The sequence below is a fragment of the Diabrotica virgifera genome, chromosome 4 (genome assembly GCF_917563875.1).
Source record: "Diabrotica virgifera virgifera chromosome 4, PGI_DIABVI_V3a".
In the NCBI taxonomy this organism is placed as follows: Eukaryota; Metazoa; Arthropoda; class Insecta; order Coleoptera; family Chrysomelidae; genus Diabrotica; species Diabrotica virgifera.
In genome coordinates this window covers 264,068,241-264,081,092 of record NC_065446.1, presented here as the reverse complement: position 1 = coordinate 264,081,092, position 12,852 = coordinate 264,068,241, and the positions used below count along the sequence as shown (strand labels likewise).

The 12,852-nt window shown below is 31.9% G+C and overlaps 2 protein-coding genes across 3 annotated transcripts in view; both read right to left on the bottom strand.

Moving 5' to 3' along the window:
* LOC126883856 (uncharacterized) overlaps positions 1-10,270 on the bottom strand; it is a 37,215-nt gene extending 26,945 nt beyond the window's left edge. The window contains exons 1-2 of the mRNA XM_050649533.1: positions 10,165-10,270; positions 9,287-10,089 (exon numbers count right to left, since the gene is read on the bottom strand). Of these exons, the coding sequence (XP_050505490.1) occupies positions 9,287-10,089; positions 10,165-10,270 (909 nt within the window). The remainder of the gene's footprint in view (positions 1-9,286; positions 10,090-10,164) is intronic.
* The window catches only part of LOC114325331 (FERM, ARHGEF and pleckstrin domain-containing protein 2-like), a 176,785-nt gene extending 164,896 nt beyond the window's left edge, over positions 1-11,889 (bottom strand). For both annotated transcript variants that reach the window (XM_050648935.1, XM_050648936.1), the window contains exon 1: positions 11,732-11,889. The gene's annotated coding sequence lies outside the window, so the exon portion shown is untranslated. The remainder of the gene's footprint in view (positions 1-11,731) is intronic.
* Between the last annotated feature and the right edge of the window lie 963 nt (positions 11,890-12,852).

The window sequence follows — 12,852 nt, the reverse complement described above, 5'->3', positions numbered from 1 at the left end:
TTGAAATTGGTGACAGATTTGATAGCGCGATGCATTAGTGTTTATTATTGTCGTTATATTCAGTGAATTGGCACTGAAAATAACGGAATCGTTTGTATTATCTTCAAAAAAATAAATAATTTGAATAGTAATAGACTGTAAAATAAAATGATTCATAAAATTATTTTTTTATCTTGAATAATATGGCTATGTTCCGGTCCTATAGGAGCATTCACCTCAGAGAATAAAGGTCTATTCACACACATCCGTGACCGTACCGGGAACGGGACGTGATTCCACCGGCACCGACGACGTAAAAATAATATTCTTCTGGGAAAATAAACGACCCAATTCGCACACACCCGGCACATTTGTCAGACAGTGTTGTCGACGTGACCGCACCGTATAGACAGATTTCTTGCCGACGATATTTTTATTTTCACTGACAGACTACGACTGCGTTCTTCAAAATGTATGACGAGATAATATTGAATTGATACGTAAAATTCGATTTTTTTTTTGATTTGTCAAATCCAAGGTATCATCATCATCATCCGGCCTCAAAAGTCCACTGCTGAAGGTCTCCTCCTTTTATTTCCAACTTCGTCTCTCCTGCGACACTCTCATCCAGTTTTTATTTAGCCTTCTTACATCGTCAGTCCATCTTGTAGGCGGTCGACCGACGCTTCTCTTGGCCTCCATTCCAATAACCTCTTTGTCCATCGCCCATCTGTCATTCTGGCTATGTGTCCTGCCCATCCTGCAACCGAAGCTTTGCACCTCGCAATTTTTACAGAATGGATCGATTTGCTTAAAAATTTGAGAACTAGTAGTGCATAGTCCAAGGATCAAAATCTATATGATGTCGAAAGGCGCTTTTACCATGGGGGTGGTTGCCATCTCGGGGGTGGAAATTTTTTATTATATTTTGACCGCAAAAGTTGATAAAAACATCCATTCTAAGCAAAAAATGTTCTATACATTTTTTTGATAAAATTAATAGTTTTCGATTTATTGGCTATCGAAAATGTTAGTTTTATATCGAAAAAATCTATGTTTTTCGATAACACTCATTTACGGTTCACTCAATTTTTTTCCTAGAAAAATTTTTTCCAAACCAAATTCTTGGGAATTAAATTAGCTACAATTTCATATTTAAACATTTTTTCGTATCTCTGATGCTAATCTTTCTATTCTGAAGAAAATGGCATTTTTTACCAAACTACAAAAATTCGTTATTCGCTTTTAACTCCAGTTTTTTTAAAACTAATCATTCTAGGCCAGTCAAACTTCTAGAATCTATTAATAATACATAAATAAAGAAGAATGAATAAGGCCAATGACTAAAACACCGCTAATTTACATTATTATGCTTAAAATTGGATTTCTTCTTTTTTTTTTCAAAAAAATATATTGATTTTTTAACCGTAACTTTTTTTAATTTTTATCTTACAAAGTTTACTAAAAAAGAATTTTATAGGATTTTACAAGATCTATTATAAGCCTATTAATATTAAATCTTTTTAAAATCTTCAGTCGCAAAAAGAGGTGACTTTGAAAGGGTTGGTAAAGGTGGTTTTTGCATGTTATTACAAGTTTTAATTGTCAATACCTCACTCAATTTTTGCTGTAGAAAAAATTTTTGCAAACAAGGTTCTTGGGAATTAAATAGGCTACAATTTCATATTTAAACATTTTTTCGTATTTCTGATGCTAATCTTTCTATTCTGAAGAAAGGGCCATTTTTTCCAAACTACAAAAATTCGTTATTAGTTTTTACCTCCATTTTTTTTAAAACTAATCACTCTAAGCCGGTCAAACTTCTAGAACCTATTAATAACACATAAATAAAGAAGACCAAATAAGGTCAATGACTAATTTTAATTAGGGTGATGATTAGGAGGTTGTTTCCGATCAATTTTTTGCTGAAAAAAAAAATAGGCACTGACATTCTTTTCATTATAAGTCACTTAATTTTTTAGCTAGAGACCATTTTTTATTTCTAGAGATAGATATTTTTAAGTACTTTAAATTAGTTTAAATAGGTTATTGTCGATAAAGCATAGTTTTCCCATCTTTTGACTTTAAAACTACAATAGTTAGCATTTGACGAAGAAGAGCTAACATAATAAAGTATAGCTTGATTACTGTTGGAATTAAAAGAAAAAAAAAAACGGTTTTGTTTATTTTTTCAAAAGGTACATTTTTGTTAAGTAAAGCTGTTTTGATAAAATGAAAACTTTTGGAGTTATTAGCAGAAATCTTATTAAAAACATTGATTTTTTCGATATAAAACTAACACTTTCGATAGAAAATAAATCGAAAACTATTAATTTTATCAAAAAAATTTATAGAACGTTTTTTGCTTAAAATGAATGTTTTTACCAACTTTTGTGGTCAAAATATAAAAAAAAATTTTCACCCCCCCCCCCCCAGAAAGGGTGGCAACCACCCCCATGGTAAAAGCGCCTTTCGGCATCATATAGATTTTGATCCTTGGACTATCCACTACTTATTCTCAAATTCAAGCAAATCGATCATCGATCGACCGACAATTCTGTAAAAATTGCGAGGTTTTATCCTATTTTAAGCTTCATTACTTGGACTAATCCTTTCGATGGCATCAGTCACCAATGAATATTAACCCTCTGTTACTCGCACACGGTGTATGAGACCGGACTCTAAATAACTTCCTATAACTCTGATTGTAGTGGAGATTTTGAATTGCTGCTGCATATACCTCTTCAGTCATCAGTCAACTGTGGGTGAAGTCCACGAGCAGTGTAAAAATGAGTATTGTACTTTTATTATTAGGTAACACGATTGTGAGTATTTGGGCACAAATGTTTGTGTTTAAATCAGACATCGACAGTTTTAATTAGTAAGGTAATTTAAGATCTTTTTATTATTTTAAATGTGTATACGACTGATGAGGAAACGTATGAATATGATGATGAACAAAGTTACTTTTTATTAAAGTAATATAATGTTGACACAAATGCATATCTACAAAATTATATATTGTCCTTTTCATGATCATTTCTCATTGCGTAACAAATGATAGGAAAAAGGGTAAGTCCGTGATAATACACATTTATGACATTTATTCTAACATGACATTTTAGTTAAATCTGACAGTTGTCACATTTTATTTTCAATTTGGAATAAAAACAAATCAAATGTGTTTCTTGCATTTATAAAATGGTATTTTCTTTGATTTGTATAGTCTTATAAATTATACAGATTATATTTGTAATATTATTATCTAATTAAAAAAAATTATTTTTTTATTATGGCGCCATCTATCGACAACTAGAATAACTAGAATAAATGTTATAAAAATGTCACCGACGAAATGTAATCACTGACGTGCCTTTTTTTCTGTCACATACAATTTAATGCGTTAGAAAGAAATCGAACTGTGACGCACTGAAAGATGATCATGAGAAATACTGTAAGCATATATTAATTAAATAATATAATTGTACACAATTTTGCAAAAAAAAAATTTTTAAATATTGCTGACCCATATTTTTGGACCCGGTCTTCTGCACCGTGTGCGAGTATTCGATCACAAAAAATTGCCTTGAGTAACGGAAGGTTAAGTATAAATCCAAGGTATTCTCGGAAGGTTAAGTATAAATCCAAGGTATATCAAGTATATGGACACGGAGTATAAAAATGGGATATGGAACAAAATCGGCATACAAATGAAAACGAATTGTATTTTTTTAGGTGAATAAACTTTTAGTTTACTCAGCAACAACATGAACGAATTCTGAGACATACTGAAATATTCAAAAAACTTGTGTCCACCCCACCCATCAACTCTTTATATAGACAGAGAAGCAAAAAACAAATTATGTACTTCAATTGGTTAATATTGAAGATTTCATGGACCATTAATGACTGGTCCAGAGTCATATTTAGTGATGAATAGAAATTTGATGTTTGCAAGGGAGGGCTTTCAAAAACCGGTTATTAAAAGTAAAAATGAAACATTAAATAAAGATTGTCTCAAAAAAACTGTAAAGTTTTCCAAAGGAATTATGATTTTTAATGGTTCACGTCATCAGCAAGTCTAGGAAGATATGAGGTGGTGGAAGGCACATTTAACGCAGCAAAGTATCACGAAATTTTAAAAGATAGTCTTGTACCAAGAGCCCACGATTTCTATGCAATACAATGAAAACAACTCAAAAAATGGTTTAGAAACAATATCATTAAAGTCTTTTCATGCCCTCAAACAGTTGAGACTTTAATATTATTAACACATTGCGTGCAGGTGTCTGATCCTAAGACTTATACTCATGACCATGACTGACAAAAAAGATACATATTTAAAATGTGTATAATCAATGGCATACATGTGCGCCATCAGGGATACATGAAAGGCATCCTGTGGCTCACATGTATGCCATTGAATGTGTTAAGACATTACGGCATTAAGATGAAACAGAAAATAAGTGAAATTAGGTGAATTATGGGACATAATAGTGACAACAATGCCATACAGGATTGCTGAGGTTGTAAAAGCATGTGGCGATGTGACCCAATATTAAAATAGTAATTTCTTGAATTTTATGAACATTTAGTTGCCACTGTAACACTGTATTATGCAATAATTTTGTTTATTTTTCCCCCAACACTGCAATTCAAAGTTTATAGAAACCAAGCCATTTCAGTATTTTATTATTAATGACATACAATGGGTCTATTGAATAAAAAGAAGTATTTGCTTTTACTTACAATTATTTAAGTATTTACTTAATACTAATTGAATAAAGTCATTTCTTTAATGCTTTATTCAATTACTATTAAGTAAATACTTAAATACGAGGAAGTAAAAGCGAAGACTTCTTTTTATTCAATAGACCCATTGTATTGTTCATCTCGACAATGGTTGTTAAGATGAATGTTTTCAATAAATTTTCGTTTGTTCGAATATTTAGTTCAGTTGTTAGGGCTTTTGGATATGAGTTTAACAATTGAATCTGTCATTTGAGAAACCCGACATGTCCACAAAAGCAAAGTTATGGAAAAGTACAAAAAACATCTCAGGGTTGCCGGGTTTCTCTCGAAACAATTGACTCTATAATATCTAAGCTTAGTAAAAATTCAAAAAAACATAAATCAATTTTCTTGGACATGTCGGGTTTCTCAAACAACCAATTCAATATTGAAATAATTTTTATTTAGGAAATGGTTGAATGCTCGAATAAATGAATTTTAAAGTCAAAAGGCAGATATCGAGCACTGAATTTAATTAAATCTTGCCCAAGTATACTTTCGCTCACAAGAGCATCCTCAGGGGCATTTCGTCAATAAAAAGAAGGTATCCTCGAATATCATTTAATTATTATAGATCATTTTGGTGGCAAACTTAAATTAACAACTAACTACACACTGAACAAGGGACAAACATATAAATTAAATTGCCAGCAGGTTCTACATTTTAATTTAAAAGACCTGCTGGCAATTTAATTTATATGTTTGTCCCTTGTTCAGTGCACAGTTTGAACAAGGGACAAACATATAAATTAAATTGCCAGTAGGTTCTACATTTTTAAATTAAAATGTAGAACCTACTGGCAATTTAATTTATAGGTATGTTTGTCCCTTGTTCAGTGTGTAGTTAGTTGTTAATTTAAGTTTGCCACCAAAATGATCTATAATAATTAAATGACATTCGAGGATACCTTCTTTTTATTGACGAAATGCCCCTGAGGATGCTCTTGTGAGCGAAAGTATACTTAGGCAAGATTTAATTAAATTCAGTGCTCGATATCTGCCTTTTGACTTTAAAATTAATTTTTATTTGGCTATCATATGCTAGAATATGACATATAAGATAATTCACACAAAAACCATAATTTCTGTCTCTGGCTGACATGAAAAAGCACAAAAATCAGAGCGACTAGATAGTTCATAACAACTTTCAATGTATGAATACATCTATACTTGATTTAGGGTTCAGTAAACACCTGATGGGCATTTGTAACCTGTTTATTTTTACCACAAGAATTTATAAAAAAGCTGTATATATAATGTAAATAAATCATGGCATGAAGTGTATAAATATTTACGAGGGTTAACACAAAAATTGATCTTCCCAATCATTCTTCATCCTCAATGGAAAATTTACCTCTCTCAAGATAAAAATCCAATTTTTCATGGTCTCATGTGAAGGATATTGATCGCAAAGTGTATTAAACATATCTTTGCAAATTTTCTTGTAATCCCTTCAAAAACATAATATTGGCTTTATTTTTCAATTTTTTAAATATCACATTATTTTAGTCTTTTTAAAATTTGATTGCACTACTTTGGTGTGACTTTTTGAGTGGCTTTCCACTAATAGTTCCAATCAGTTATTCCTTATTTACTTTCTATCATTATAGATGGCCCCAATAATCTATGATTTGATAAGATTATAGCAGCACTTCAAAATTACCTGTACTACCATAGTGTTTCAATTTGTTTAATAATATATTGACATTATTTTATTGTTAGCCCACTATATAGACATATAAAGTATAAAAATAAAGAATATAAGGCTATATTATACATTCTGAAGTTGGTATTGATAGCTATTTTATGGCTTTTATTTCTCTTATTCAGAATTTTTATGGAACCTTTTTTCTTCTAGCGTATTTAATCACAAATACAAAATAAGTAACTCCTAAAAAGATGTTTCTTCATTTTATTGCACAGATAACTAGTTTTATTGCACAAAATTCTTTCATTCAAAATAAACATCTTCACTTGCCATATCAGAATTATCAGACTTTGACATACATCATTGTGAAGGCTTCTCAATCTTCTGCAATACAGAATAATTGTCTCATTTGATATCTGAGTCCGTTTATAAATGTTTCTTAACACATTCACGGACACAACTGCAGATGCAGACACTTATAAAATAAAAGACATTACTACGTGAAGCTGAAGATGTGTCCGTGAATGTGGTAACACATTCACGGACACGACTGCATAATATGAAGTCATTTACTCCATAAGAAGAAATGTCTACATGTGAAGCGTGTCCGTGAATGTATTAACCAAGAAACTTGTTTTCTTCCTACATTTCTATAGTCCTCTATTTTGCCTTTAATGATCAGTTGCAGTATTCCTTGCCTTTAAGGGTACATGCACTATACACTGATTTCTCCAAGGCATTCGATCGGGTCAACCATAATATTTTAATATTCAAACTTAAACAAATGGGTGTTAATGGTCCACTTCTTGAGTGGCTGAGAACATACTTGATTGACAGAGTTCAGATGGTGCGTATCAGGGATTTTGTTTCCAGTGAGATTAAGGTTCATTCAGGAGTACCTCAGGATTCGCATTTGGGGCCCCTGTTATTTAACATATTCATCAATGATATACACCACTGCTTCCGGCACAGTTCACCTCTTCTTTTTGCAGATGATCTAAAGTTCTACACAATTATCAACAATACAGAAGATTGTATTAATCTTCAACATGATCTTGATCAGTTGAGTGAGTGGTGTATGTTGAATGCCATGGCACTGAATGGATCCTAGTGTCATGCTATTTCTTTTGGACGATCGAGAGACCCAATAGAATATAATTATAATATACAGAATATTCCTGTTGACTGGACTACTGAAATTCGTGATTTGGGAATTAGCTTAGACTGTAAACTTTTATTTGAATCACATTATACATCAAAAATTTCCAAATCTTTACAGATGTTTGGTTTTGTAAAAAGATGCACTAGAGACTTTCAGAATATTGAAGCAATTAAACTACTATATTGTTCTTTAGTTAGACCTCATCTAGAGCAGCAGTTCTCAATCTGTGGTACAAGTACCACTGGTGGTACATATCATTATTTGCGGTGGTACACAAAACACACAAAAACTTAAAATAGTAGTACATAGTAAGTCTTGATTATACAATCTAAAAATATAGAAATATAATAAAAGAAACTTTAGATGGTACATGACTCAAAAAGATTGAAAACCACTAATCTAGAGTATTGTTCTTGTGTATGGTCTCCATCTTATAATATTTACATATCAAAAATCGAGACAGTCCAACACAAGTTCTTGAAATATGTAGCATGTAAACTGGGTATACCTTTTGAGTTAAATCAAGTAAATTATCATCAGATTGAAACCCAACTTGGCATTTTCTCATTGCGAAACTGACGAATAATTAAAGATGCAAAGATGCTTTATGGCATAGTTAATTCAACATTTTTGTGTCCTCAGCTACTTGAGCAGGTTGGTCTCCATGTACCTCTCCTCAGAACATGATTAAACCAAACTTTCTATGTTCCTATTCACAGAACCAACTATGCTTACAACAACTTTTTATCTCGAGTAAGTACTAAGATGAGCAAATATTCACCCTGATCTAGATTGTTTTGCACCGAAATCTGAATTCATTTCGGGCCTCAGGGCGTATGTTTATTTGAGTTGTTGTGGAATAGATAGTCATTGTTGTGATATGTAAATCTGTGATATTTGTATTTTATTGTATTAGGTATTATAACTATTTTATTGTATTTTAATAATTGTAGTAAAAATGCCTTTTACAAAATTAGGCTTTTATTCACATAAAACTTGACAGTAGAATTAATTTGAATGACAAAACAATTAATCAATAAAATAAACAATGACAAAAGAATACTAAATTATACTACATTCACCCGGCCCTATTTTTGAACAAAATCTTGCAAATATCGTGGTTTATTTTTAGTTCTAGCTGATTTACGGCTAGATTGAAAATCTGAATTTTCCAATCTTGGTTCATGATTATCATCAGGTACTTGATTGGGTTCTTGAATAGATAAATTTTCTATGTCCTCTGGTATTGATTCAGTAGTGGAATTCTCTAGTTTATTATTTGGACTTTCATTTTCATCTTCATCATTATCTTGATTCAATAATTTCAGGTCACCTCTAGGAGCTAAATGCTTCGTTGAAACTGTACTTTTCTTTCCGTTTGGATACTGTATTAAGGCGTAATCTGAATTGGCTTCTAAAAGATCAACCTCTTCAACTAAAGGATCAAACTTACTTTTTCGTACAAATTTTCTTAGTAATACTTTGTCTGAATCTTTAAGCCATGATGGAATAGAAGTTCCGCTAGTTGATCTTCGCTGATACATAAACAAACGTTCATGAGGTGTACAATTGGTTGCTGTACACAGTAAACTTCTTATAGAGTGCAGAGCATCTGGTAGAACAGTCTCCCATTTAGTGATGTCTAAATTTTTGGTTTTCAATGCTAGATTCACTGCTTTCCATATAATTCCATTGTATCTCTCGACTTGACCATATGACATAGATGCCATAGAAACTTGGACCCCTTGTATTGGAAAAATTTTAAGCTTATTTTCAATAGCGAATTCATGATCTAAAAAAGTATCTGAGCTTCCAGTGTCTATTAAAGCGTTGGCATCAATTTGGTTAACTGTTACTTTGGCTATACATTTTGAAAGCGATTGAGGCGTTTCCATTGAAGAAGCGATTACCATTGTAGATGCATAAGTTGATCTCGTTTGACTTTTCTTTGATTGCATGCACATTTTAAACCAATGTCCAATTTTATGACAGTTTTGGCAAATCGCAGCCCTTGCTGGACATACAGATAGAGGATGTCTTGGATGTCCACAAAAATAACAAGTCTGACCAGGTTTTGTTTGAACAGAAGCTAAAGTAGTTTGCTCTGAATTTGGATGACTACAAGATGCTATATTATTTAATGCTGCATGATATGTATCAGATTGTTTTTGAGAATCTTCTAAAGATCTAGATTTAGATAATGCTTCGTCCAAAGATAAAGAACTAAACTCTAGTAATCTTTGACGTATATTAGATTGAACGAGACCATTAATAAAAGCATCACGAATATAGTCATTTTTATTTTCTTCTGAAGAAACTGCTTTAAAATTACAATTTTTAGCCAAAAGCTTTAACTGTTGAGCATACTGATCTATAGATTCGTTTATTTGTTGTTTTCTTGTAGCTAGAATATGTCTTGCGTAAATCTCATTTGTAGGTTTAATATACAATTCTTCCAAAATTTTGATAGCAGAAATGTATGTTTTTGCTTCGCTTATGTAATCATATACTGAATGTGAGACAAAATTGATTAAAAGCATGTACTTGTCTTTATCTTCTAGCGATTTTTATGTAGATTTATTGCTTTCCAAAAAATTCTTAAATGTTTCGTACCAGTGTTTAAATTCTTTGGCGGCAGTTTGGGAGTTTGGATCAGCCTCTAGTTTATCAGGTCTAAAGTACTTATCCATTGTATATTTGGTATATTTATGTGAATAAAATTGTAGTAAAAATGCCTTTTACAAAATTAGGCTTTTATTCACATAAAACTTGACAGTAGAATTAATTTGAATGACAAAACAATTAATCAATAAAATAAACAATGACAAAAGAATACTAAATTATACTACAATAATTATTGACACACATGAGTATATGGAAATATTATATTATAAACTTGTAATCAGATTGGGCAGCAGCCCGTTGAAAATAAATAAATAAATAAATATTCTATATCCCACATGGGCATTTTCCGGTGTTTAACAGTCTTTAGCAGTTCTCAATCTTTGTTGACTATCCTTAGTGCTTTCTCATTAGGTTTTCTTGCTGTCCAAGGTATCTAGAGTATCTCAAGGTTTCACATTTCCAATGCTTCAATTCTGTTAATGTTAATGATCAATACTTTTAGTGTCCACACTTCTGCACCATACAAAAGTACAGACCAAACATAGCACTTAACTATTCTTTGTCTTAGTTCTAAACTGAGACGATTATTACAAAGAAATGACTTCATTTTCATAAAAGTAGTTTTAGTCATTGTTATTCTGTGGAAATTATTAAAGATCATAGGGAAGATATTGATATTTCATGATATTTATACTGATGATTTCATTAACAATAACAGCAAAAAATAGAAACATAAAATTAAGTATGTACATTAGCACCCAAAATTGTTTCAAATGATCAAACCTGGTTCCCCTTTATGTAATCCAATCCAATTATAACAAAATAGAAGGTCAAAAACCAGACATTTGCATAATTATCTCTATTTGCATTGAATTGGATCTTGTTGCAACCAAACTCAATACAAATACAGAACTCTTTGTTGCTTGTTGGCAACTTTTCATATAGACAGTAACTGGAGAAGTAGGTAGATATTCCCATTAATTTCACTCACATACTATTCACCTACTGCACTGTCACACTTCAAACATCCTATCTGATAATTAAATTGACTCTCTAAACCTCGAATTCTCATAAATATCAATAAAAGCAAATTATTTAATAAACCATAGACGATAAATTTCCAAGATAGTGCTATCCCAAAAACTCCTACGCTTCCCTTTAAACTAATGACATTAAAGAAGAAACACGGTTAATTCTTTAGCTTCTTTTTAATGAAATCTTGCGTAGGTTTTGATTAAAAAGCGTCCAGAATTGGCCTTAACAATAATTAAGACAACCTGTAATGAATCAAAACCAAAAAGCAAACCCACTACATTAATTACATCGATAAAAGACAAACCTCCTGACCTACTACCGTTCAAACACATTCAAAGAACAGAAACGAAAGATGTTACATATGTCCTAGCCTTCCGAGAAATATATGTGCCGACAGCCCACCCAATCCCAATGGTCATTGATCCCTGTTTTTCAGGATTCCGATGACAAATTTTTGATATTTTCAATGAAATACAGGGTTTTGTACTCACATTCATATTATGGATCCATAAAAATATCCCGAAAACTAGCACTGAAGTTTTTGTTTATTATTTAACGTACACACACCCAACTTTTACAGTCATTCTTTTACCGCATCAAGTTTTGGACTGCTGGCTCGCTCCGTTTCGGTTGGTAATCGTGTTTAGTGCAATAAGACTAAAAACAGCTGAATAGATTTTATGTCAGACAAAAATATACCGCGTTGGCTAAAGTTAAACAGAGATAGATTCAATTGATATGGAGCAAAATCCGGGCTAATACTGTCTCGTTTTAACTAAAGGAATTTTGTACTACTCTCTCGCACTAGATCTAGCTTCACGTGGAACAACTTCGAGACAGGACCGTATTCGCTCCGAGCGTTAACAAAGTGTCAAAGCAAAATCGACCGACCTGCTCATGGTGGCGGTTTTTTGAAATTTTATAAGGACGCTTTCTGTATGTTTAAATGGGATATTTAAAAAAAATGCCGTGTCTCGCTAGTGATAATATTATGTATTAATATTAGTATAGTATAGTTGATCCAAAAGATGGCATAACCCAGACATCCAAAGTGAAAGTTATCCTTCAACACCAAATTGTTCTATATGGTCCACACAATGTCCAGAAAAAAGTCACACCATTTTGAGCGTCGGGTTTGGGGGGGGGGGAGAGGGGGAGAAATCGGTAAATTCGTACTTTTTTAAGTGTTTCGCCAATATTTCTAAAACTATGCGGTTTAGCATGAACAACCTTCTGTACAAAATTGTTCTACATTAAATTTAAAATAAAAAAGGCCCTATGCATAATCTTTCTAAGATGAATGGTTCCAAAGTTACGGAGGTATTATAGTATAACTGGTCCAAAAAAGGCCTAACCCAAACATCCAAAGTAAAAGTTTTCCTCCAACACCAAAATGTTCTATATGGTCCACATATTGTTCAGTAAAAAATTACACCATTTTGACCGTCCGGTTTGGAAGGGAGATGGGAGAGAAGCCGGTAAATTAGTAGTTTTTTTAGGTTTTTCGTCAATATTTCTAAAAATATGCTTTAGCATAAGCAATGTTATATACAAAAATGTTCTATAGAAAATTTAAAACAAAAAATGTTCGATACATAATTGTTATAAAATC